Source organism: Urocitellus parryii, chromosome 3 (genome assembly GCF_045843805.1).
Source record: "Urocitellus parryii isolate mUroPar1 chromosome 3, mUroPar1.hap1, whole genome shotgun sequence".
Classification (NCBI taxonomy): domain Eukaryota; kingdom Metazoa; phylum Chordata; class Mammalia; order Rodentia; family Sciuridae; genus Urocitellus; species Urocitellus parryii.
Genome location: NC_135533.1, coordinates 4,027,845 through 4,052,555, shown reverse-complemented (window position 1 = coordinate 4,052,555; position 24,711 = coordinate 4,027,845). Strand labels below are relative to the sequence as shown.

The window sequence follows — 24,711 nt, the reverse complement described above, 5'->3', positions numbered from 1 at the left end:
ATTCTGCTGAGATCTTTAAGATAAAGAGTAGCATATTTCTTGGACACAAAGGTGCCAAACGTGACTCTCAAAGTTTTACTTGTGAACTCTGTTGTCTTGAGGAATACTATTGGCTATCAGTTGGTATCTATGTAGGCACATTAAAGATTCTAAAATTTCATTTCAAATTATGTATTGTTTTTGGTTTCCAGTGAAGAAAAGTGTAATGATAGTTTAACAGAGAAATGACATAGTTTAGGTAAATATCTTTTAATTTTACCTGAGTGATTTTTCACCCTGTACTTTCCTCTTATGTAGCATGTTTTTAAAAAGTTGAAAAACCACCCTTTCTCCATCAAGATCAGATTAATATCTAATTATGTTTCAGAATCATAATTTAAGAGTAGGTATAGAACGGAAAGTTATTTTTACAATGAAATATTGAGAAATAAGAAATATATCTAGGGGCTGTGGCTCAGTGGTGGAGCACTTGCCTGGCCTGTGTGAGGCACTGGGTTTAATTCTCAGCACCACATATGAAATATATCTAAATATGGTAGAGAGATTAGTGAATCAAAAAATAAAATAAATCTTGCTGGAAAGTTGAACTGTCTCTGTCAGTGTTCAACAGTTTCTCAGTCCTGGAAAATGTATGTGATAAGCTCAGTTTGAAGACTCCTTGATGATTCAGTTTGGATTATATGTTTTGTTTTATTTATTACTAGCATTATGTTAGGATTATTTATGTTTTCCTCTTAAAATGTGCTCTTTTTAAAAAACAATTAGGCATCCCACACAAGACTCTCTAGATATAAATTGGGGCTTTTCTGTGGTTCTTGTTAAAAGGCAAAGATTATTTAAATTCATTTTTATGTATTTCCAATAACTTGTCCTTTGAAATAATTTCATCAGCTTTCTTTACTTGAATCTTCATTCAGACTGTCCAGTTTCTATTACTAAACTAAAACCTTAGAGTGTGTATACACACACACACACACACACACACACACACATATTTTCTTCAACTACAAATAGGAAAATTAATTCATCACCTTAAGTTATTTATTTGGTACAGATAAATTGTGTCAAAGACTAGAACTCCATGTGTCTTTTATTTTTCTAACTGGATTAAAGTTATTTTAAAATTTAAACTTACTTAATTTCAGAATTACAAACTTAAGTCAACAGCATCAGCTTTATAAAAGTTTATAAAATTTTATTAAAGTGAATATTGAAATAAATTTGTCTTCTTTAGATGATCATGCTTTTATGTAGTAAACAAGCCTGAGTCACTTATTTTGATGTGGCTTCATTTTATATTATGGTTAGCTTTCTAGCAAGATGTCAGACTATCTCCTGCAGTATATAGACATGTTCCAGCCTGTGGTGTGTGTTATTTCTGTCTTTAGGTAAGAAAGGGTAAAACATAGTATTCCATGAATGAAAGAATTTGAATTAAGTCTTATCAAGACAAAAAATAAAAATGAAGCCTATTCTCACTTTCCTATTGCGTGGTAGGGAAAGGTTCCTTCAGAATCCTCAGTCCTTTGACTCCTCAACTCAAAAGTGGTTCACTATATCCAAAGAAATTAAAAGGAAAACACTGGCTAGAAAGCTAACCATAATATGAAATGCAGCCACATCAAAGTAAGAGAGAGGTCCCAGTAGCGTGGAGAAGGCAGAGGGGATGGTCTGGGTGTAGAGAGGGTAATAGAGGTCAGGACAGTGAGTGCTTTGGCTAGCCAGGCATCATTTGTGATAGTTCAGGCTAGTAGGGCGTCTTTAAAAATCTTTTTGACAAAGCTCTTTGATGATGTGCTAGAAGATTATGATTTTGCTTTTTACTGCTGGTTAGCCACTGTGGACTATTTCAGGTGGGAGATAATAGGCTAAATGGTTACTGATTATTTTACATAAATGGTTCTGTGGCAAAATTGATGTTTTGACTAACAGGGATTAAGAATTGCACGATTCATAATCTTCCAAGGCTGGGGCTGTAACTCAGAGGCAGAGCATTTGCTTAGCATATATGAGGCACTGGGTTCGATCCTTGGCACCACATAAAAATAAACAAAATAAAAGCTTCTGTCCATCTACAACTACAAAAAAATTAAAAAGAAAAAAAAAAGAATTCCAAGATTCTGGGGCTGGGGATATAGGTCAACTGGTAGAGCACTTGTCTCACATGCACAAGGCCCTGAGTTCGAGATTCCCAGCACCACACACACACATATACACACACACACACAAAAAAAAACAACTGCAAGATTATGTAGAATATATTGATCAATATGTATAGAGAAAAAAGCAAGAACAGATTTTCATAAATTGCTATTTTTAAAGAAAGTACAGAGATAAGTTGGTAGGATAAACCATCCTCGTGTATTTTATTTGACCTAGTATCATTTCAGATATATTTTGTTGTAAGTTACTTTATATTTTAAATTCTAAAATAGAAGTCTCTATTTTTATTGCCATTGAAGATAATTGTAGAATAATGAAAGTAAAAAGACTTTAAAATACAAAGTATGAGTGCTGATGTATCACAGAATTCAGGATGGTGTTTGTCAATGGCATACTGAGAGGGATGGGACTCGTGATGCACATCATAGGAATCTCTGGGACATCTGTGTGGTTCCTTCAGTTCAGTTTTACAGTTACTTGAAAAAATTATGACACTTAAACAATATCAAGGGGGTAGTAGGAATCCTGCTACTATTTTTTTTAAGGTAGTAAGGCTTGAGTAGCAGTTCTTGTGTTATTGGAGTTGAATTTTCATGCCTCATTTAAAAAATATCAGTATAGCTGTAAGATGGAATGCTTAGCTATGTCTTAACTATGTTTTCTCCAGTGTTCTTAATATATTGTTCTTAATATATTGATGTATAGAGAAAAAAGCAAGAATAGATTTTCATAACATGGAGGGTGCTATAGGTTCAAAGCTTTGTTTAAGAGGCTTTGTTCCTGTTAATATTGTCATTTCCATAAAGAGTGTCAATAAAGCAAAGTCTTGCACTATTGCGGTGTTTATCAGTATACTAAAGAAGCCATCCTGTTACCACTCTCTACTGCCTCCTCCTTTTTGTTTACTGCATATCTTTTAAGGGTCAAATGTAGTGCAGATGAATTAAGACTCCAAGTCTCAAGATCATAGACCAGTTGACTGAAGAAGGAAGAAAAGGGATAAGAACATATAAAGAGTTATTCTAGTGCATCAACACTTAAGAAAAAGATGTGGGGGAGTAGTTCTGTGTGTTCGTGAGCAGGAAGGTAACACAAAGCCTCACTCCTTTGGCTCTACAGCTGTACCCCTTTGGCTAAGATAGCCCCTGCCTTGTGTCCCCATCAGCATGGAGGGGGTGAAGAGATGTCTGGAAAGACTCCCACCCTCTCTGTCCCTCAGCACACATCTCCCCTCCTTTCCGCCTTGAGACTCAGGGCTGATGGGCATGTTTTTCTCGCTGCCCTTCTATCACAGGTGGTCTGTATCAAGAGCCCAGAACATAGAGCAGAATTCTTGCCTTCAGGACTGTTGCCCCTGTGTCTCGGGACATCACGTTTCTGATCTGATGTTCCACTTTCCCCTGGCACCTGAAGCTTTCTGCTTGTGCCATTGGACACTGAGTGTTAACCTGTTAATGAAATCCTGGATCCTCAACCTTCTTCTTCCTCAGAGAAATATGGCTCTCCCAGCACCATCAATCTCCCTGACCACTTTGTGAGTTGGCTCTCTTCTTTCCCAAATCTCTCCCTTTACTCCTGGAGTTTGGTATGTGCCCTTTTGTCTTCCTTGCTGCTTTCCCAACCTTGGAATCTCATGCTCTCAGACCGTGACCTGTTTCTGTCACCCCCTTTCCTTCCAGGCCATTTCTGCCCTCTTTGGACTTTTAAGCTCCATATTCCCGAGCATGGATTCCGTGCATGTCGTGTCCATGGTGATTTTGGTGTCCTGTTCATGACATTTACAGCACTCTGGGAAATGCCTTGCCCTCTCTTTTGTGAAGCTTTGTCTGCCTTTGACATGACTTGGTCCTGGCCTTCAGCAGTAACTCAAGTTCTCACATTTCCTACATTCAGGAATCGCGCTACCACCTGCTATTCCAGCTCACTTCCTCTGGTACTCTGTTTCCTATAGTTCTTCAGTGTGGAAACCCAACATGCCACTTCCCCTAACAGCTTTTCCTTACCCTTCCCCCGCCATTTCCTTTAAATGGAAAATGCCCAGGATGGAGAGTATCATTTTATCATAGAAGTGAAGAAGGTGGGGGAAGTAAAATTTGGTGAGAGGGTAAAAACCAAAATCTCCTGGAGAATATTAGGAAGGCCCAGAGTAGGACTGCAACAGACACACCAAGGTTGAGGGGGCAGGAGAACCATATGCGCTATAACAGAAATAAGGTGGTTTCCCTCTTGAATCCATGGAACATGAGCAATCAAGAACCATTTCTACTCCATGACCCCTGAGCAGGAGCTCAACAGCAAGTCCCATTACAGTAATTGTAGTAGAAAATCTTCTGTAATTCCTTCCCAGTGTTAAGAGGATACATATATCATTAACATGTTTAAATGTTTAGGTAATGCAACAGCATTAATTGAAATAATTAGCTTTCGTGTGTGTATAGCCTATGGGTGTACTGGGTAACTTTAGAAGTACCATAATGAATAGAAATTATTTTTTGTTGTTTAAGTTCAAAACCTCCACAATCCTTTTAATGTAATTTATTTAAAAATATTGTAGCCTTTGAACTTAATAATTTGGTTCAATTTTGTTAGATACTATTTTCATCATCATGATAAAAAGTTAGTATATCATTTTTGTAGCAATTACTTTCCTACTTGATTCTAATCTTTTTAAGAAGCCTTTTCCATTGAAGCTTATATTCTTTATTCTTAAGAGTATGGCAGAGGTGGTTGTTTCATTTTTGCTGAGTTCTGGGTTTCAATGCCCTTGTATTCTGAAATATATAGGGTTAGAAAGAGCAAGTCATGTGCTGTGCAGCTTTTCCTGAAACTTGGTGACCCCTCAGATGCTCTCACTGTCGTCAGTCCTCCAGTCTTCCTGTTTATAGCCTAGTTTGAATTTTCAGGGGGCATGAAGGTGCCAGGGCTTAGAGTGGGGTCTGTGTCTGCTTTAGGGTCATGCGTCCTGTCAGAGGCATTTCCTGCTATCACAGGCAGGTCAGTGTGCAATTTGGTCTTTGCTTATCTGATGTCTTTCATGTAACACTTTATACGAAAAGTTTTCTTTGGGGCTGGGATTGTGGCTCAGCGGTCGAGCGCTTGCCTAGCACGGGCGGGACCTGGGTTCGATCCTCAGCACCACATAAAAATAAAGGCATTGTGTTGTGTCCATCTACACCTAAAAAATAAATATTAAAAAAGAAAAGTTTTCTTAGATTTTATTCTATGTCTTCTGCATTACTTTCTTCTTGGCTTTTTCTGGGCATTCTTCTAGGTTTTGGCAGTGGTCATTCTAAGAAATGTATACATATTTCTATAGATCACTAAAGGGAGACTGTCTTGACATTCTCAGACTTTGGACCATTGTGAAAAATGCCTGGATAAAGTCAGACATCCTGGAAGCGATCAGATGCCTGCAGAAATCATTTCTGTACAGGAGCTGAAACAGTGATAGATGCTTGCTATATAACTTACTCAGCCTCTTGGGCCCTTTAATCAGTTTCATGATGTTAAAATGTGGTCCAAACAAATTATTTGTTGCAAGAGAAAATGAGGTAACTGTAAAGATATAAGCTAATAGATATAAACTATTCCAATATGAGTAGAGGAGGAATGTTTTGTAATAACAAATTAGAATAACACATTGAGTATCATTTTCTATGAAATTTAGAGAAAGAAGTCATACTGTAAAAATAATCCAAACTTAGGTAACAGAAGATGGATTTATTATGCACAACCACAGTGTACATGGAGGTGCTGTTCCTAATGGTAGCATATGTGAATCTACCATTAAGAATGGTCTTAACATCTTATATAGTTTAAGCCCCTTCAAGCTTATATTTGAAGTAGAAAAAAAGCCAAACCACTATTTTAATTATGTATAACACTAAATAACATTCCTAAAGTTTACTGCTTAATAATTGCCATCATGCTTGCAGTCATTAATAGTTAAAGTATATTTACATTTTCACAATTCAGTTGGGTATCAGAAATCTTACATTACTTTTTATGGCTCAGTGCTAGAGTGCTCGCCTTGCACGGGCGGGACCCGGGTTTGATCCTCAGCACCACATAATTGTAGATGGCATTGTGTTGTGTCCATCTACACCATAAAAAGTATCATAAATAATAAAAAGTGTCATAAAATAAATAGAAACTATTACTTTAACAAATACCAGCATTCTGAATGAAATAGACATAGGAAAATTTTTGGTGTATGGGCTCTCTCTCTCCTTTGTGGTTTGCAATAACGTTAGTTCATGCAAAATAGACATGAGATATTTGGACAGGAGATTTCAGTTTTTGCATGCTTTCAGGGGTTAGCTCAGTCAATGTTGGGCCTGTGGTACACAGGAAGATGTTAGGGAGATGGAGGCTGTTTGCTGTATGAATTATTAGGAACCTTGGACTTTAACAGCAAAGTTGTTTGCCTAAGTGATTGGAAATAATTAACACTACTTGAGTGACCTCCCATTCTTGAGGATAGAGATCAGTTTGGTCATATTTAAAGTTGTAAATATGATCAAATTCTTAAAAGAGTTACTTGGATAAGATATTCTAAGCAAACTATTTTTGGTTATGTTAAAAAGTCAAATGTAAGAAGAATGTATACTGGAAGTCTCTATTTCAAATAATATTCATTATGAGTAAGTTTAGGACACTGAGCTTAGTTTAGGGAGATAATTGTATTGCATTAAGTTATTCAAATTGTTTACATGTTCATTTGAGAATATAAATTTGTTTTAAAAATACATTGAATATTTTAAATTAAATAATTAGCATCTGCTCTTTAATGTATGAAGGCTGTCTTATGTATTTAGTCTGTCTTGTGTGTTAAGAAAAGGCATAAGGAAGTTTAGCTATTGAAGAAATGCTGGACTTTAGGAAATTCTGTTATCTTGGAAGCAAGATATTTTTAATACCACACTAGTTTTTCAACTTAAGAATAAAGCTGGGAAAAGTTGCCTTTAGCTATTAGTTTTCCTGAATCCAAAGAGACGGGTGGGGCAGGATCAAAAATACTTATTTGATCAAAGTTATTGGCTCTGAAGGTATTCTTACCTATGTAAGAAAGATGAAAGGTGTTGTTTTTATTGCATGCTAGTAACAGTGTAATTTTGAACTAATTGGTGTTGAACTGCCAATCACCTGGGGGGAATGCAAATAGATACTCTTACAATTTCCTTTGAGGTAGTGAAATCTTATGTCGGGGCTGGAAGAAAAACAGAATAATACCGTTAAATTGACCTTAAATGAGCTGCTTTGTGGTTTTCTTGGAGAATCCCTTTCTATTTTTCACGACTTGTCTAAACAGGTTTTGTCTACCAATTCAGCTTATTGACTAGACAGTGTTGACATTGGACATTTTAGGTTCATTTTGAAATAAAATAATGGTAATACAGTTTTTCAGGATATTTTTATTTTTTAGTACAACTTAAATTCATATAATCATCTAGTATGTATTTGTACTGTGTCATAATTTCTCACACTAGCTATCATTTTCTTCTGGTCATTTTTAATGAAATATTCTGTCCCACAAAAGCTTGCTTTTTAAACTTAGATATTGGTATATCACCATGTAATAAAGGTGGTAAGGTCCTTGAATACTGTGCTGGTAGAGATGAATTTCTTGTCATTTAACAAAAGCACACCTAGTTTGTGGATAATAGGAATGTGTTCTTGATTTTCATAGGCCAGTCAGTATTTACTAATCACCTGTTGTGTGGCTAGAGGTGGGCCTCCTGAAGTGAAAGCACAGAATTTCAGAAATGTCACTTGTTGTTTTCCTCTGAAAAATCATACAATGACTGGCCTAGACATTTGCATTGACCTTTTTTAGGCGGACTCATAAGGTAGACATGTATGTCTTTTCATTTTGTTTCAGATTGGCAATGGAAATATCATCTATTCTGGTGAACAATCATCAGGTTATTTTTTCTGGCCTTATATTGGTTACTGGAATAATAGTTCTTTACAAGTGTAGGAAATGGCATGTAGTTTGGAATTATACTAATGGAATACAGAGGCTAATTGAGTGTTAATTATACTACTGTATAATTTATGAAGAATTGGGATAAAAAGTAAAATATAGTTATCACTATTTATGCAAGCAATGTTGGGAATTGAACTCAGAGTCTCACACCTTCTAGGTAAATGCTCTACCACTGAGCCACACCCCCGTCCCCAAACAATAAATTTAAAAGATCCAGCTTTATCTTACAAGATTCCTGAATTTCAAAAATATTGACTTGGGGCCAGGGGGGTCTTAAACTTTCACATAGAAAAATTACAAAGTAAAACCAGGTCAACCTCAGACTTGACATTTGCAGCCTGCTAAGGATCAGTAAACAGCATCCACAGTTGGGGGGTGGTGGTGGTAAAGACTACTTCTAAGAACTCACATATCTCAAAGATTCCATTCATCTCTTAAGGCAAAAAAGCAATGCTTATTCATTTCACATCTGTGTAGTGAGTAGTTAATCTGTGCGAGGCACTTTTCTAACTCTCATACTGAAGCAACAATTTACTAATAGCTAAAAATATATTTTTAAAAAAGACTATCAATGGACCTTTTCATTTTATTCATTTATATGCGATGCTGAGAATAGAACCCAGTAGTGCCTCACACATGCTAGGCAAGCACTCTACCACTGAGCCACAACCCCAGCCCCCTAGTAATAGTCTTAAGCTAAGTCTCTTTTTGTAGGGGTCCTGGGGATTGAACCCAGGGGTGCTCCACCACATCCCCAGCCATTTTTGTGTTTTTATTTTGAAACATGGTCTCACTAAGTTGTTGGGGCTGGCCTCCAACTTGCGATCTTCCTGCCTCAGCTTCCTGAGTTGCTGAGATCACAGGCCTGTGTCACTACACCTGGCTATTAAGCTAAATATTTTTAAAGCATCACTCACTGCTCCCCACTCATCTCTCCAACTCCTCGATCTTGTTAAACCACCTCAGCAAGATCAAGGAGTTGGGGAGATGAGTGGGGAGCAGTGAGTGATGATGAGATGAAACAGTCATGAGCTTTTCCTAGAAAGTGTGTGTCCCTGTGGAGTTAGAGAGTGTTGTGTGGATATGGAATGGAATGAGAATGGGAAAGTGACCTTGAAGTGCCTAACACGGGGGGGGGGGGGGGTAAACAGGAATCCCACTAGCTGGGGAAAGAGGAAAAAAATAGAAATTATAGAGTTAAATGAAAGGAGAAAGATCCACCAGTCTCTCAGCCAAAATGTGGGTGGCACAATTTAGTCCCTTGATGTCACTGTTGAGCTGCTGGAAAACTCACTTGGAAGCTTGCTCTATGTTCCAAGCTGCTAATTACGTGAACTTATTTCCTTACTTTTAAGCTACTCTGAATTTTCTTATTTAGTGGTGAGCTTCCTAATAGATACACCCAGTTTTCACAGATAGGAACGCCAGGTTCAGAGAAGCATACACTTACAGGGGTGAAAAATTGAGAGAAGAAAACTATAATAAAATTTTGGAATATAGCAGACCTGAGAGAATTTTGGAAAAAGCCAATTTAGCAGAATCAAGAAAGCTGACTCCTAAGCCAGGTGTGTTTGGTCTATATGCTACTCTCCCCCAGAGTCTCAAAGGGTGGCACCACCAAGCGGAGTAGTGAGAGCTCAGTGAGGAGGGCTGCTTGAAAAGCCTATTGGGAAGGGGTCTCAGTCCCACATCATCTCCCTCTGAGCAAGGTTCCAGGTACCTGTCTCCCTCCTGAGGAGAGGAGTGAGGGTTACTCTGAGGGTAACAGAGGGCAGGTCTTAGCCCAGTACAGTGAGGGTGGGAGTGCCACAGACGAGATGCACAGGCTCCCTGTCCTCACCTAGACAGCCAGGCTTCAGTCCTGTAGGGAGAGAAGGAGGGTCTTAGCTGAGGATCTGTCTCGTTTAGGAGGAAAGCGCTACACATCCAGCAATAAGCTGTTAGCTAGGTGATTCTACAGGAAGTGTCACCATTGTCAGTCCAATCCACAGAGTCTTGAGCTTCAAATTGGCATTTTTGTTGCTTCATTATTTATTTATTTAAGAATTTAACCTTTATTTATTTTTTATGTGGTGCTGAGAATCAAACCCAGTGCCTCACCTGTGTTAGGCAAGTGCTCTGCCACTGCGCCCCAGCCCCAGACCTGTTGCTTCATTCTTAAACAGGAACAGACAAATGAGGTTCACCAGACTGTCTGAGGAAAGCCTCTCTGTGGCACAGCAAACAAGAGCACTTGGGGGACAGAATATGCATGGGAGAAGAACAGCTCATCATAAACTCCCTCTTCATATCCCTAGGGACAGGGATTGTATTCCTGAGAAAGGAATCTTTTTTTTTTTTTTTTAAAGAGAGAGTGAGAGAGGAGAGAGAGAGAGAGAATTTTTTTTAAATATTTTTTTTTAATATTTATTTTTTAGTTCTCGGCAGACACAACATCTTTGTTGGTATGTGGTGCTGAGGATCGAACCCAGGTTCATGCCAGGCGAGCGCGCTACCGCTTGAGCCACATCCCCAGCCCATGAGAAAGGAATCTTGTGAGCAGGAAGGGATTCTTGAAAATTAGAAACAATAGCATACTTAGAATATTGAACAATAAAGAAAAACTGTTCCAGGAAATTGGTCAAAATTACAAAAATAGGGAAAATAGGAGAGTTAATATTAGAGAGCTACTTCAGGAGATCTGATATATGGCTAGCAGGAATTCCAGATAGGGAGAAGAGAAGGAATAGTGCAGAAAAAATACAAAATCAAGAAAATTCCAGAGGGAGGGCTCGTCTTGCACTGAACAGCACACATGAAGATGGACTCACAGCGAGAACACTGGGAACTCGGATGCTGTGTACTTAACAGTGGGACTCACAAGCACGACTCATAAGACACACAAAGGGGCAGGAATAAGAACAGCAGCAGGCTTCTTAACGTAGCAGTGGCTTCAGAACTCTGAAAGAAAAGTTTTAGCCCAGTACACACCCAACTCTGTATTTAACCAAATGGCGAGAGAAAGGTATTCCCATTTGTGCAGTCCCATGTGATTTTCCTCCCATTCATCTGTTCTCAGCAAGCCACTGGAGGACACGCACCACCTAAGTGAGGGGGAGAGGATGGGCCTTGCAAGAAGGGCAGCCCTAGATGACCATGTGCACCTGGCAGGGGCAGCAGTCTCCGGAGCGGGCAAGTCCCAGACTCTAGGAGAAGCTCTGTCAAGATAATGAAATTCCAAAGAATATAAAACCCAGGAGAAAATAGAGACTATTGGTGCAAAGTTTGAATTGGTGATAAATACATAGAAAACTAATAAGTAAATGAAAAGAAATAATTTCTAATTCTGGAGGTAGAAGAATGTTAAAAAAGAAAGGAAAGCTGATCATAGTTTTCTACAGGGGCAAGCAGTGGGTAGCATTTCTGTTGTTACAGTGATGTGTACAGTGAGGAAGGTGGAAATGGAAGTGTACCGACTGCCACACCGAGTTATTCTAAATGCAGAATCAGATCTTAAGGATGTAAACCACCTGAATTCCACTGTTACAGAGCAGGCCCAGTCAGGCTGGGTCATTCAACATGCGTTCCTCATGTTGGCTGCAGGCTCCCTTTGCCCTTTCTTCCAGGAAAGCACCTAACTTTGACTTTGAGTTTTCCCATTAGATAAGATCTGTGGGATTGCTTTTCAAAGTTCTCCACCTCTTCTAGCCAAGGAACTGAACCTTCAAGGGTCACTCTGAGCCCTGTCCTTAGGGCACTTGCCCTGTGGGCTTTCATTCCTGACCCCAACAGCTAAAAGACTGAAAGTGGTTGGGCAGATTCCTCTTGCAGTGACCATGGAGGGAGATCCTGATGGTCCTGCGCTGACGCTTCCAGCTGCCTGGTGCCCTTTGTTTGCCTCACTGGCAAGTTTCTTGTTATATCTCATGAGTTCCTTTTCCGTTTTAACCAGGGAATCAATTTCAGTTACAATAACCAATGATGTGGGTTTTAAACCTCAAATAAGTTTCGATTGGATAAGAGAAAGCGTTTAAAATGAAAGGCTGTGTGTGTGTGTGTGTGTGTGTGTGTGTGTGTGTGTGTGTGTAGGTATGTGAATATGCAAGCAAGACAAATAAAAAAAGATTAGAATTTAAGGCCATAAAATAGAATTTTAGTTATAAAGCATTGCAGATGGGGGTCACATGAAGTGGTAAAAGGTGTGATTCATAGTGAAGATGCAGCAGTGATAGGTATGACAACAAAGAGAAACCTCAGCAGCTAATACAGGTTCATGAGGAGAAGCTTCTGCAGAACTGAGGAAATCTGACCAAAGCACAGGTGTGCTGGGGATTTTAACTTATCTGTCGCAGAGTTTAAAAGATAAATCAATAAGAATAGGGAGATATTATGTGCAAACCATTAGAGAAAGCAGCAGAAGACCTGAGTAGGGGGGATGCCCAGGTGGAAATGTGGTCAGTCACATCAAGGAAAGGACGTGTTAAGTAGCAGTGGGAAGGTACTTGTCACCCATCACTTCCAGTGCTGGGGAAGAGACTAGAAAACAGGTACTTTCAAAAGTTATTGATGGAAATATAAACTATTACAGTAAATTAAATTATTACAGTAAATGGCACTATTTTGGCAATGTTACCTTTAAATATCTTATAAAACTAAATGCTCACACCTTTGACTCTGATATGAATTTAGAGAACTTGTCATACAAAAATAATAGAATCAAAACATACTGGATGTGCATATGATAATTTTTATTACAACATTGTTTGTAGTGGCAAAAAATGAAGAAAACCTGAATATTCACAAATGGAATAATTTTGAGTAAAATTGTAGTACATTCCTATTATGGAATGTTATTCAGCTATTGTGGAGTTGGCCCTATGTGTCAACTTGGATGTAGCATTGAAAAGGACAGCAAATAGTCAAGTAAAGCATCTTATTTGGTCCTATTAATATAAAATGCACAACAATATATGATGAAAGCTAAGCACAAAAATGAAGAAAGGTAAGGAAGCGTCAGCTGTGCTGGTGATGGTGGTCACTAAGGAGGTGAAGGGAGAGGAGGAGACCTTGGTTCTTTCCTACTTGGTACAGTAAGCATGTGATGCTCTTACAATTAATAAAAGATTAATAATAGATCAAGTAAGAATTTTATCAACTTAAGAAATTTTCTAGGAAACATTTTTTTTTCTTTTGAAATGTATTTCTTCTTCTTTTTATTCTGATTTGTTATAATAGGACAGCAGAATGCATTACAATTCATATTACATATATAGAACACAATTTTTCATATCTCTGGTTGTATACAAAGTATATTCACACCATTCGTACATGTACTTTGGATAATGATGTCCATCTTATTCTACTATCATTTCTAACCCTATGCCTCCTCCTTTCCCCTCTCAACCCTTTCCCTATCTAGAGTTCATCTATTCCTCCCATGCTCCCCCTTCCTACCCACTATGAAACAGCCCGATGCAGGTTGTTTTAATGAATCATAATAATAGCCATTATTTATCAGGTGGTTAGTATGTTAGGAAACATTTTTAATCAAGAAGAACCTGGATGTTTTAAATAATAAAGATGTGAATGTGCTTTTTATAAATCACAGCAACATTTGTTTTTATTCCCAATTATCAGGATTTGCAATAATGTTCTAATGTGCTAAGGGTTCTGTTGTTATACTTCTAAATATTTTTGCTTTGGGTAGGTCTGTCTTCATCGGTGGAATACAACATAATGGACTTGGAACAGGAACTTGAAAATGTAAAGGCCCTTAAGACAAAACTAGGTACTGTACTTCTTTTTCTTATGTATTGATCTTTAAAGACCTTTCTTATGTATTGTCTTTAAAGACCTTTCTTTGGTGTAGTCTGAAATACTAGAAAATTTGCAAAACCTTTAGATTATGTTAGAACTTTCTGTGTGAAGTCATTAGTAAAGACTGTCTTTTCGTTTGGGAAGAGGGCAGTTATATATTCACTCACTTTTTTGTGTGTATATACTAATAACTTTCAAAGATGCTAATTCTCAAAGGTGTTACTCTTCTGTCTTCTCATTTACATTATTTATGATAAATAATCTGTAATACTTATCTTTTTTAATATTTATTTTTTAGTTATAGGTGGGCACAATATGTTTTATTTTTATGTGGTGCTGAGGATTGAACTCAGTGCCTCACGCATGGTAGGCAAGTGCTCTACCACTGAGCCCCAGCCCCAGGCCATATTTATCTTTTAATATATCTGCTATTAGGATACCTCCTTAACTGCTAATTTTGGGCAATCTGCTTATGATGAGCCTTTCAGTGTGCTGTATTCTTTGCATTTATTGAGTCTCTCAGATCTGGGAATTTATACTTTTCATCTAATTTGGAGAATTGTTGGCTGTTAACTTCTGCAAATATATTTTTTCTTGTCTCCCTACCCTTTTATCAGGAGCTCAAGTTATGTGTAGATTAGCCCATAGCTTGAGGATGCTTCTGTGCTTTTTTATCTCTTTTCTTTTTGTTTCATTTTTGATGGTCTTTGACTGTCCTTTCAATAATCTTTATTCTACAGGTCTGACCTGCCTTCTGCATGTCTGACCCATGTGTGTTTCTATTCCCAGTTACTAGGATTTATAATTTGCATCAGAGAGTGCAGTTTTCATTTCTGTAAGTTCTCTTTGGGTCTGATATCTTTCACACCTCTAATTAACATTTCAATCTCTGTCTTCCACCTTTATGAAAATAAGGAACATAATCATGACACCACTTGGAATGTTTTTGTTTGATAAGTCTAACATTTGTGTTGATTCTTGAAAAGTTTGGATTGATTTTCTTCCTCATTATTGGTAGTATTTTGTGCTTCTTTGCATGCTTGGTAGTTTCTGATTTGAAAATTTTGGGGGTGCTGTTTTTTTGAGGGATATTGGGGATTGAGCTCAGGGGCACTTGACCACTGAGCCACACCCCCAGTCCTATTTTGTATTTTATAGAGACAGGGTCTCACTGCATTGCTTAATGCCTCGCTTTTGTTGAGGCTTGAACTCGCCATCCTCCCGCCTCGGCCTCCCAAGCCACTGGGATTACAGCTGTGCACCACCTCGCCTGGCTTGGGTACCATTTTTGTTACTTCCAGAAGTGAGGCGTTTTGTTTTGGAGAGCAGCGAATTCACTTGTAAACCATGTGATGTTACTGTGTCTTGGCGTGAAGCCTTATGAGGCCGGATGAGAGCTCTACCACATTCAGGGCTGATTGTCCCCTGCCTCTTAGGCAGCCACTGTTCTTGGCCCTTGCTGATTGCCAAGTTCTGTTCCCTCCGACTTTTGTGTGGAGTGTTTCCTGACGTGCCTGATCTGATCATTACTGAGCACATGATTGGCCCTTTGCAGGCCCTGGGCGTTCTTTGCCTGTGTTGCAGTCTCCTCTCAGGGACGGTGCTCTTTATGCTTCAGCAGGTTTGGTCCCCTCAGGTCTTCTGCTCAGGAATCAGCAGATCTCTCCTTGGGTTCATCTTCCCTGTGCCATGGTCTGGGGACTCACAAGAAGGTTGGTCAAACAGACTTATACTCTTTGTTTCCCATCTTCAGGGATCACTCTCCTGCCCCAATAAGAAGTCTACTGTCTTGAAAAAAACTGTCATTTCAAATATGGGTTCTTTCTGGTTCTTAATTCTTTCAGGCTGGATGGCAAATCTGTGCCCTGTCATTCCATCCTCAAAAGTCCAGAATTAGGTTTTCAAAATCAGATATGTTCATTTTAATTTCTGTAAGTAATATTATATTGCCTCAAGTTATCTTAGTCATTTTACTGTGGATGGATTTTGGATATGTTTCCAGTATTTTGCTTTTAAGAATAATGTTGTTTAAGCATTTTTGTGCGTGTCTTTTAGTGTTTGTTTTTTTCAGAACACACTCTAGAAGTGAATTACATTGTACTTAAGTATATTTACTTTTGTAGATAAATGCTAAGTTCTTTCCTAAGTATTTGCATTATTTTGCATTCCTACTAGGCATAGTAGGATTCCCTATTGTCCCCATCCTTGCTAACACTTGACAATGTAGAACTTTTAAATGTTTACCAATGTAGTGGATGGACATGGTGTTCCATTGGTGTTCTCATCACGTGTTCCATTCTGTGATTGCAGGGCCCTTCTAGCTTCTGCTTGGAAATACTCTTTGGAATTTCACTTAGTACATGTGTCCTACAGTGATTCTTTCAGTTTCTGTTTGTCTGGAAACATTCACTTTGTAGGGCATTTTTTAACAGAATGGAGAATTCTTATTTGTTACTTTTCCGCATTGTGGAGATGTCATCCCAGTGTCTTCTGGTTTCTGGTTTAAAGTCATATTGTTGGTTTTCAAAGGGCTTTAAATATTTCCTTTTTGTCTTTGTTTAGCTGTTTTACATTGATGTGCTCAGATTTTTGTTTGTTTGTTTGTTTCATGTATGTGCATTTTTTTGGTTTCTTGATTATGGTTCTTAAGATCTCTGTGCCTTCATGACTGTGGCTTGATGTCCTTCACCCACTTGGGAGAATTATTGGTCATCATCTCACCAAACATTGTTTCTGCCTCATTCTCTCAGTTATATACATGGCAGACATTTTCACTCTTATTCTTGTCCATATATCCCTCCTTTTTCATTTCCATGTTTCAACTGTGATACTTTCTGCAAGGCTTGTTTTCTATTTCACCATCTTTTCAGCTATGCCATGACTATTCCAAACTATCTGTTGAACTCTTAATTTTTGTTATAGTTTTTTTCTAGTTCTAGAATTCATGTTTGATTATTTTTATTGGTTCAAACTTACTTGTGAAATTTTTCCATTTTGTCACTTACCTTATTGAACCTATCAATCATTTCAGGCCTCTTTCTGATAAGTCCATAAGTGGACCAACTGAGGGTCTGTCTTCCTCTTTATCCTGCCTTCTGGACATGTTTGACTCAAAGCTAGACTTTTCTAACAGAATCATAGAAATTGAATGCTGTTTTCTTCTTTCTGAGCAGTTTCACTTTGGCCTCTGGTGGGCAGTAGAGTGAGACATAACAACTTAGTCCTTCTGGGCTGGTCTGTTTCCAGCGTGACCTTGATCCTGGGTTATGGCATTTCATTGGTCCTCACTGAAAACCTGGCTATTTTGATCAGGCTTTTTTAATGAACTCTAGCTTGCTTCTCAAGAAACTTGAGCCAGCAGAGCTTTGCTGGGCTTCCAGCCAGGGCTGCATCCTTCTGCTCTCCACAGTCTCTTGGCTACTGAGGCTTTCTGGGAGAGTGGGTCTGCATGTCAGGTTCTCTTCTTTGCCCTTCCTTTCTTTCTATAATGGTGGCATCTCAAATTCTGGCTGCCCTGGTAGCCCCAAACTCCAGGGTTTGTCTCCCTGGCCCTGTTGAGTTTTCTGAGAGTTTTGCTTTAACTTCGTTGTCTTCTGACTACTGATTTCTGCTTGATCTCTGAGTCTCATGGGTCCATGCCAGCTGCTTATTGGAAAACACCTTTGGGATAAAGTGGTGTACATGGGGGGCTCACCTGCACACAATTCAGAGAATATTGGCTCCTAATTCTCCTATCTGGGTAGCTTTCTGGTGTCTTAATGCAGATGCTTTAAAAGTGGAATTTCCTTTGTCCAGGTGTTCTTGGCAGGGGGACTGGTATAGTTCATGGTATCCTTGGTATCTAGCCATGGATGTCTACTTCTAGCCTTCAGAAAGCTGGGAGTGTCCCTGAGGCTAGAGGAAAGTTTATGTATGTTATTGTACTCATTCAAGGGTATGTCTATGTCAGTATGTATATCTATACCAAATACAAAGCTTTCTGTATTTCAAAGTAAGCTGTATATTTACAGTATGTTTACATAAAAATGGAATTGTCTTTACAGGGATAAAATTTAGGCCTCCCAGAACTGAGCTGTTTAACATAGTGAACTGATTCTTTTTTTTTTTTTTGTACCAGGGATTGACCTAAGGGGCATTTAACCACTGGACTACATATCCAGCTCTGTTTTTATTTTATTTAGAGACAGGGTCTCACTGAGTTGCTTAGCGCCTCACTTTTGCTGAGGCTGGCTTTGAACTTGGGATCCTCCTGCCTCAGCTTCCCTAGCCTTTGGGATTATATGTGTACGCCACTGGGCCTGGCACAAACTGATGTTAAAACTCTGATTTTTGTAATTTATGAAGGAAAATTGAAAGTAATTTATGCTTTTCAAAATGGGAAAAAATAATGTATACTGCTAATATCATGATGGGATGAAAATATAAATCTGGAGATAATTTTTAGAAATTTCTGAAATTTTTGTCTTGTTTTTTCCTTTTAATAGAGAGGCGAAAAAAGGCTTCAGCATGGGAAAGAAATCTGGTGTATCCCGCTGTTATGATTTTACTTCTTATTGAGACAGTAAGAATTTATTTGCATTCTTCATAAAGCATATTATATTTTATTTATGTTAGCCTTTGAGTATTGTAGCTTTCAGCTAAATGGTTTCTAGTGAACAAGATTTTCTATTGAACAAGATTAAAATGCGTTTATACCTTTGTTAGAGCAAAGATGGAAGCTAATGCCAATTAGAAAAAGTCCTCAATTGTCTGTTTCCTGAGGAAATTCAGACTTTTGTCTCATTTGAGAAAACAAGATGTTGTAGAAACCCTAGTTTAAACTTGCTGAAAGGATATGAAAATTACATTGTGAAATTAATTCTGTTGATACTTTACATGTCTGAGATCTGTAGAGTTGTGGGTTTCCAATTGGTGAGACTACTTAGTGAATGGTCTATCTCATTATCTTTTGTCATAAGCTTTGAAATCATAATAATTTGCAGAATTTTAAAGAATTTACCCTGGAGCATTTATACCTCATCTGCTTTGTTTGTGGAATTTGGTCTTGGCTGCTTTCCCTCTGTTCTGGAGCATGCATTTGGTCCTGTAGACTTATCATCTGCATGTTGGAACCAAGAGCTAACCCAGCCCAATCTTTGTGTTGCAGGCTATCTCGGTCCTACTGGTGGCCTGTAATATTCTCTGCCTGCTGGTTGATGAAACAGCAATGCCGAAGGGAGCAAGGGTACAGTAAAGTGCTTTCCTCTCTTTTGCAAATGTATTCTGTGTATAGACCTGAGTGTTTTCAGTAAGTGAATGAAAACATTTGCCTTTCTGTGAGGTCAAGTTGTATGACTTTCTTTATGGAAAGAGTTTTCAAACAGTGTTTTATAAATATTGATTTCTCTAATTTTTTTTTTTTTTTTTTTTTTTTTTTTTTTTTTTTTTACTTTGAGTTGTCCTTTTTTTCAGGTTGCAGAGTTCTCTTTAAACTCTGGTATCAGAGTTAAACTTGGTTTTACTGAAATTCCTATTGGTGATTCTTTAAGAAAATGCATGCTCTAAAATAGTGATGTATAAAGAGTATACCTGTTAGACTCATTGGATTTTTTTTTTTTTTTTAACCCAGGGCCTCAGGCATGCTAGGCAAGCACTCTGCCACTGAGCTGCATCCCCTGTCCACTCACTGGATTTTTCAAAGATCTAAATATACAGCTATAGGGACTTATACTTTAACTGTATCATTACATTTTGTGAAACTATAACAAAATATACAGTTACTGGATAAAAGTATTTCTTTTCATGAATTAACTTTTTTCCTGATTTAAAAATCGATGATGTTATTTAATTGTATTGATGAACCTATTTGAATATATTATTCATATGTACTATAGTTATCCTGACGTATTCATATTTGCTATTCTTTTTTTATATATTACTACAAAAGTTTGAATCCTTAAAGTGGCATTTAAATTTTGAAATTTTATTTTATTTTTCCCAAGTCATCAGCTTTTGCATTCCCCATAGCCAGATTCATGATATCACTGATCCCTCTCTGACCCAGATGACATATCCTTGTCTCTCATAGGAACAAGCCAGTGTCTGTCTTAATTTCTTCCCTTCGGTTTCAGAAAAAGATCCCCTGTTCTTTCAAAGACCAATTTCTTTAGCCATTTTCTTGATTCACTCAACCACCAGCCTCTTGGGACCTTGTGCCAAATGCCACTGCCATCGCCATACTTAGTTGTGCAAACCTACCAACTTCCCAGGTGCCTCATTCTGCACAATAAACAAGATGGTACTCCTTCTCCATCTTAGCCTTGTCTTTGTATCTCTCAAACCATGGGTTGACCAGGAAGTCATTCCTGTATTGACTGCCCGTTGACTCTTTCATCCATTTTAATATGTCATCAAGACAAAGTAAGTCCCAAGCTCTGTGGCACATTTTTATACTACCCCCTGAGTGGATATTAGAGAGTGACATGTACCTTTAAGGGCTTCCTGTATGATTGTACAGATAAATTAGTTCATCTTAATCCTGCTATAGCTTTCTCTTAAAATAGAGTATTCCAAAAATATTTTCCATTTTAGTCAACATGGATTTGCAGGGGAGTAAAGTGTCTTTTCCTCACCCAGCATACGGTTCATGAGAGGTCTCTATATCAAAAGAGATCAATGAGAGAAAAGTGAACATATTTATTTAACATAAGTTTCACGTGACACAGGAGCCTTCAGAAGTGAAGACTCAGAGAAACAGGGAACTCTGTGTCTTTATTCTGAGGTTTGAAGCAGATTGGTCAGTGGAGTGGTGGCCCTAAGAGGGTATGGTTTACTTGGTGTGTCCTTTGTCTTCAGAGAGGGGAATTCTCCTGGTATCTGGGTTTAGAGAAAACCTAGGGTCCTCCCTTTGTCCCTCCCCACAATAAGGGTCCCATGGTCTGCTTCAGAGAACTTTGGGAGGTCAGAGAGTGATCTTTGTAGGTCTTCTCAAATATCGAGGTGTCAGGTTTTGGGGTAGCATGTTCTAAATCCAATCATTTTCTATTGACATCATTCTTTTTGTCTTCAAAATATTGGCAAGAAATTGATAAATTCCTTTCCCTTTGTTTATATCTGAGATTTTCATAGCTACTCTTAAATTTGTTGGTAAAATTGAGTGGATATATAATGTGTTTGATAATATTTATTGGCTTATTTTTTATTAGTCTGACTACACATTCTTATCTCTGGTGGTGTTATATAAGCTGACTAGTAGAACAGTAATTCATATGCAGATCATTCCTTTAATATTTAGTTGTAAGATTTTAAAATATTTTTTGTATTTTACTAGGGAATTATATTTTGCCTGTCAGGGCTCATTAAATTAATATATTTTGTCTGGTTTGATTTTTTTTTTTTAAAGTTCTAGGTTTTGAAATAGGTGTGACATTTAGGGGGAAAATGATGCATTACTTTTTAACAATCTGTGTTAAGTTATATTTTTTGTAACTGAGTTTCTAAGGAAGATTTGGGGGAGGGAAATAGGATAGGCATCCACTTTCTTTCTAAGCTTAGCTTAACTGTGACACAATTAATTTGTGTAATTCTGTATGTTGCCTCAGCCTTCAGATGAGTATATTTTCTATCCCTATTGTAACATATTTAAGATCTATTTTCTCAAGTAGCAAATTGCTACACTTTTTAACAGTAAGTATAATATCATTTTGGCAAGTACATTAAATTACATTTGAGGTAAATCAGATTTTTTTTTTTTGAGCTTGTTAAAGTTGTTAACATGGTAGCTGAATTTGTTGATGAATTCAGTCTGATGTCATGTTTCATTGGCCTTTGAAAGCCTACATGTTATTTCAAGGTATTAAACATTCTTAGTTTCAACTGTCTAATGTTTGTGAAACAATGATTTTAGGAAAACTAAATATAGTGGTGTCAGTGGATTCTGAAATTTTTTTTTTCTCCTCCAGGGGCCTGGAATAGGAAATGCCTCTCTCTCTACATTTGGTTTTGTGGGAGCTGCACTTGAAATCATTTTGATTTTGTATCCTTTCTTTAACTGAATTTTCTGTCTGTTAACAAGTTTTCTGTCTAGTTTCTGGGACAGTGGTAATTTACTAAGACACTTGTCTGGAAGAGAAAACAGGTCAGTCTTCCCCAAGCACTCAAAGTGGTGTTTTGTTTTGTTTTGTTTTTGCTGTGGGCCTTAAGACCTTTGGGAGGTTGCTGAGAACTCATGGAAACTCGCATTCTTCTGAAGAGTTTTCCTTGATTCTCACAGCTATCTTATGGTGTCTTCTGTTGTTGGTTTCTATAGTCTCCGATTTTTTGGAAACTTTACACCCAGGAAGGATGACACAACTATGACAAAGGTAAGGTAAAGTCTGAGGCAACTGTGGCCCTCTTTTGCCTTACAAGACAAACGGATTGTTTTATTTAGTAATTGCTCCGAATGGTTCATCTGCTGTGATAGGTGTTGGTTTGCAAGCTACGTAAACACAAGCGGGAAGATTTTCAGAATGCTGAGTGAGTGGGAAAAGGATGAGCTCTGTTTGATTTGGATGGGGTCCATTCACTTGTAAATGCACAGAACTGCAGAGCTTGTTCACTGCTATAGAAGGGTCCTGAAAGGACTCTTTTGCCTATAAAGAAAACGTATTGCTAATGAGTAACTTTGATTGTACTAACTCTACTTCTGGGAGCTTGTCTGAAATTTGAAGAACTTAGTTGCTACAAGTAGTAGAGACAAAGTATCTCAAATTTGAATAATTAAAGTAAGTCAGAAGAGTTTTATTCAGAAACATTTTGTAGTCTGAGGTTAATTTGACTTTGTACAATATGTCATTGCCTTCATAATAAAGGCTGTTATCTTATATAGTGATTGAATCTCTGGAAAATGTTCCCACAGGCTGACAAAGAATGACTAATAAGAGTTGCTGGCTTACTTTTTTCTTCCATCGTATGTTTCTTATTTTTAACTTATTTAAAAAGGAGAAGATATATTACACACACACACACACACACACACATTTACACACATATAGTGTTACAGCTTCTTTAAAGTCAGTAGTTGAGAGTTTTTTAAAATCTAGTATCTAGTTTAAATGATCGTAAGTATTAATAAACATTTCGCTCCTCTTATTAAATGTGAACAAATAGCCTAGGACACCTTGAAAACGAGTGACTAAGTTCAGATGTTTAATAGCAGACACTTTAAAAATTAGATCTTAAAGAGAAGTAGATCTTATATAAGAGAACTTGAACAGTAGTCTGGTTTTAAAAATATAGTAAGAAGAATCAAATATATTCTTTTTTATTTGACAAGCAAAGCTTCTTGAAATTGGCAATCATACCAATAATGTGAAGTATATTGTCTAAGTGAAAAGTGACATAAGTGTTCCATGACTGTGTGTGTGTGTGTGCCAGGTACTGTGAATATTTTATAGAATTCACAGTTATAACTCTAAATAGAAAAAGTTTTATTCTCGCAATTCTGTACTGAGCAATTAGCATCACTCAGAAGCTGGCTGAGTGCGGCAGTGATCCACAGGGTTGGTGGTTTACTGTCATCCTGCTGTCCAGTTGCCCAGTATTCTTTCTGATTTCTCCTCACAGATCATTGGTAATTGTGTATCAATCTTAGTCTTGAGCTCTGCTCTACCTGTGATGTCAAGAACTCTGGGTGAGTTTAAATGAGAAATGTTCATTTAAAACCTTTTTTCTTAAAGATACTGTTACTAAACCTTTTTAACTTTTATTTTTTCAACTCTTTCAAAAAGATCACCTTTAAAATATAATGTTTCTTCCTACATTGTTATACCTTTAGTTCTGTACTTGGCCATACCAAGACAAACACTTTCATCAAATAAAAACCATTAAAAAAAAAAAATTTAAAGTGTTTCTTCTCCAAACAATAGACTCCCCCCCTTCCCAGCCCCCACCACATTCACAGCTTTTGAATCTTCCAGTGAGGAAACTGTCTTTAAAAAAACATTTACATCTAGAAAATATTAAACTAATGTCTTTTTTTGAATGTAAAATGTAGTATGTAGTTTAAAAAACTGGAAAATTGTAAACTCATTTTAAGCTGCTTTGTATTCATGAAAGTAGAGTTGAAAAATATGCATGATACAGTTTCTGGGAGCATATGCTTGTTCCAAGGACGTCCTTGGTCCTCAGTCTCTCTTTGCCTGTCAATCAGATCATTTCCTTAGTTTGTCATTATACAGAGGATTCTGATCATCTTTTAAAAGTAAAACAGATTTCTACTTTGTCACTGAAAGGTCATTTGACCTTCTATATAAAATATTAATTATAGAGGTTCAGTTCTTGCCTAGGTATTATTTCAAACAAAACTTTCTATTGGACCGTTTTGTATAATTTTCTAGATTCAGGTTTTAACTTAGGAAACTAATGATTATAGAAACATCAGTAACTTCAGCAACTCGCTCTGCAACAACTGTAGTGCCTCTGGGTTTCTTCTGCTTTAGTTGTCATGTTGCCTCCATTATTGATTCAAGGCTAACGGCCATCAGCAAGCAGTGCAGGCTGTGCAGGAAAGTGGGGGCTTTGTAGTTATCTTCATAATTTTTATGAAGACTTCATTTTTTTTAATAGAAAGTGTAAAGTGGACATGTAAAGGGACCACTGGAAACCCATTTACTTAGTCCATCAAATAATTTTGGTAATATGACAGCCACCCTGCCATTTAAACATTTAGAAAGCTTATGTACTGTGCTCTGTTACTTAAGATTAGTTGCTGATTATTAATAGATGCTGATTTTATGAAGAAA

General features: G+C 37.5%; 1 protein-coding gene across 7 annotated transcripts in view; it reads left to right on the top strand.

The window, feature by feature from the left end:
• The window catches only part of Lmbr1 (limb development membrane protein 1), a 161,303-nt gene that overhangs the window by 105,299 nt on the left and 31,293 nt on the right, over positions 1-24,711 (top strand). For 6 of the 7 annotated variants that reach the window (XM_026380352.2, XM_026380353.2, XM_026380354.2 and 3 more), the window contains 6 exons: positions 13,839-13,919; positions 18,433-18,509; positions 19,095-19,172; positions 21,889-21,962; positions 22,200-22,290; positions 23,534-23,600. In XM_026380352.2, the coding sequence (XP_026236137.1) occupies positions 13,839-13,919; positions 18,433-18,509; positions 19,095-19,172; positions 21,889-21,962; positions 22,200-22,290; positions 23,534-23,600 (468 nt within the window). The remainder of the gene's footprint in view (positions 1-13,838; positions 13,920-18,432; positions 18,510-19,094; positions 19,173-21,888; positions 21,963-22,199; positions 22,291-23,533; positions 23,601-24,711) is intronic. The other variant, XM_077795902.1, reaches the window with a different exon arrangement.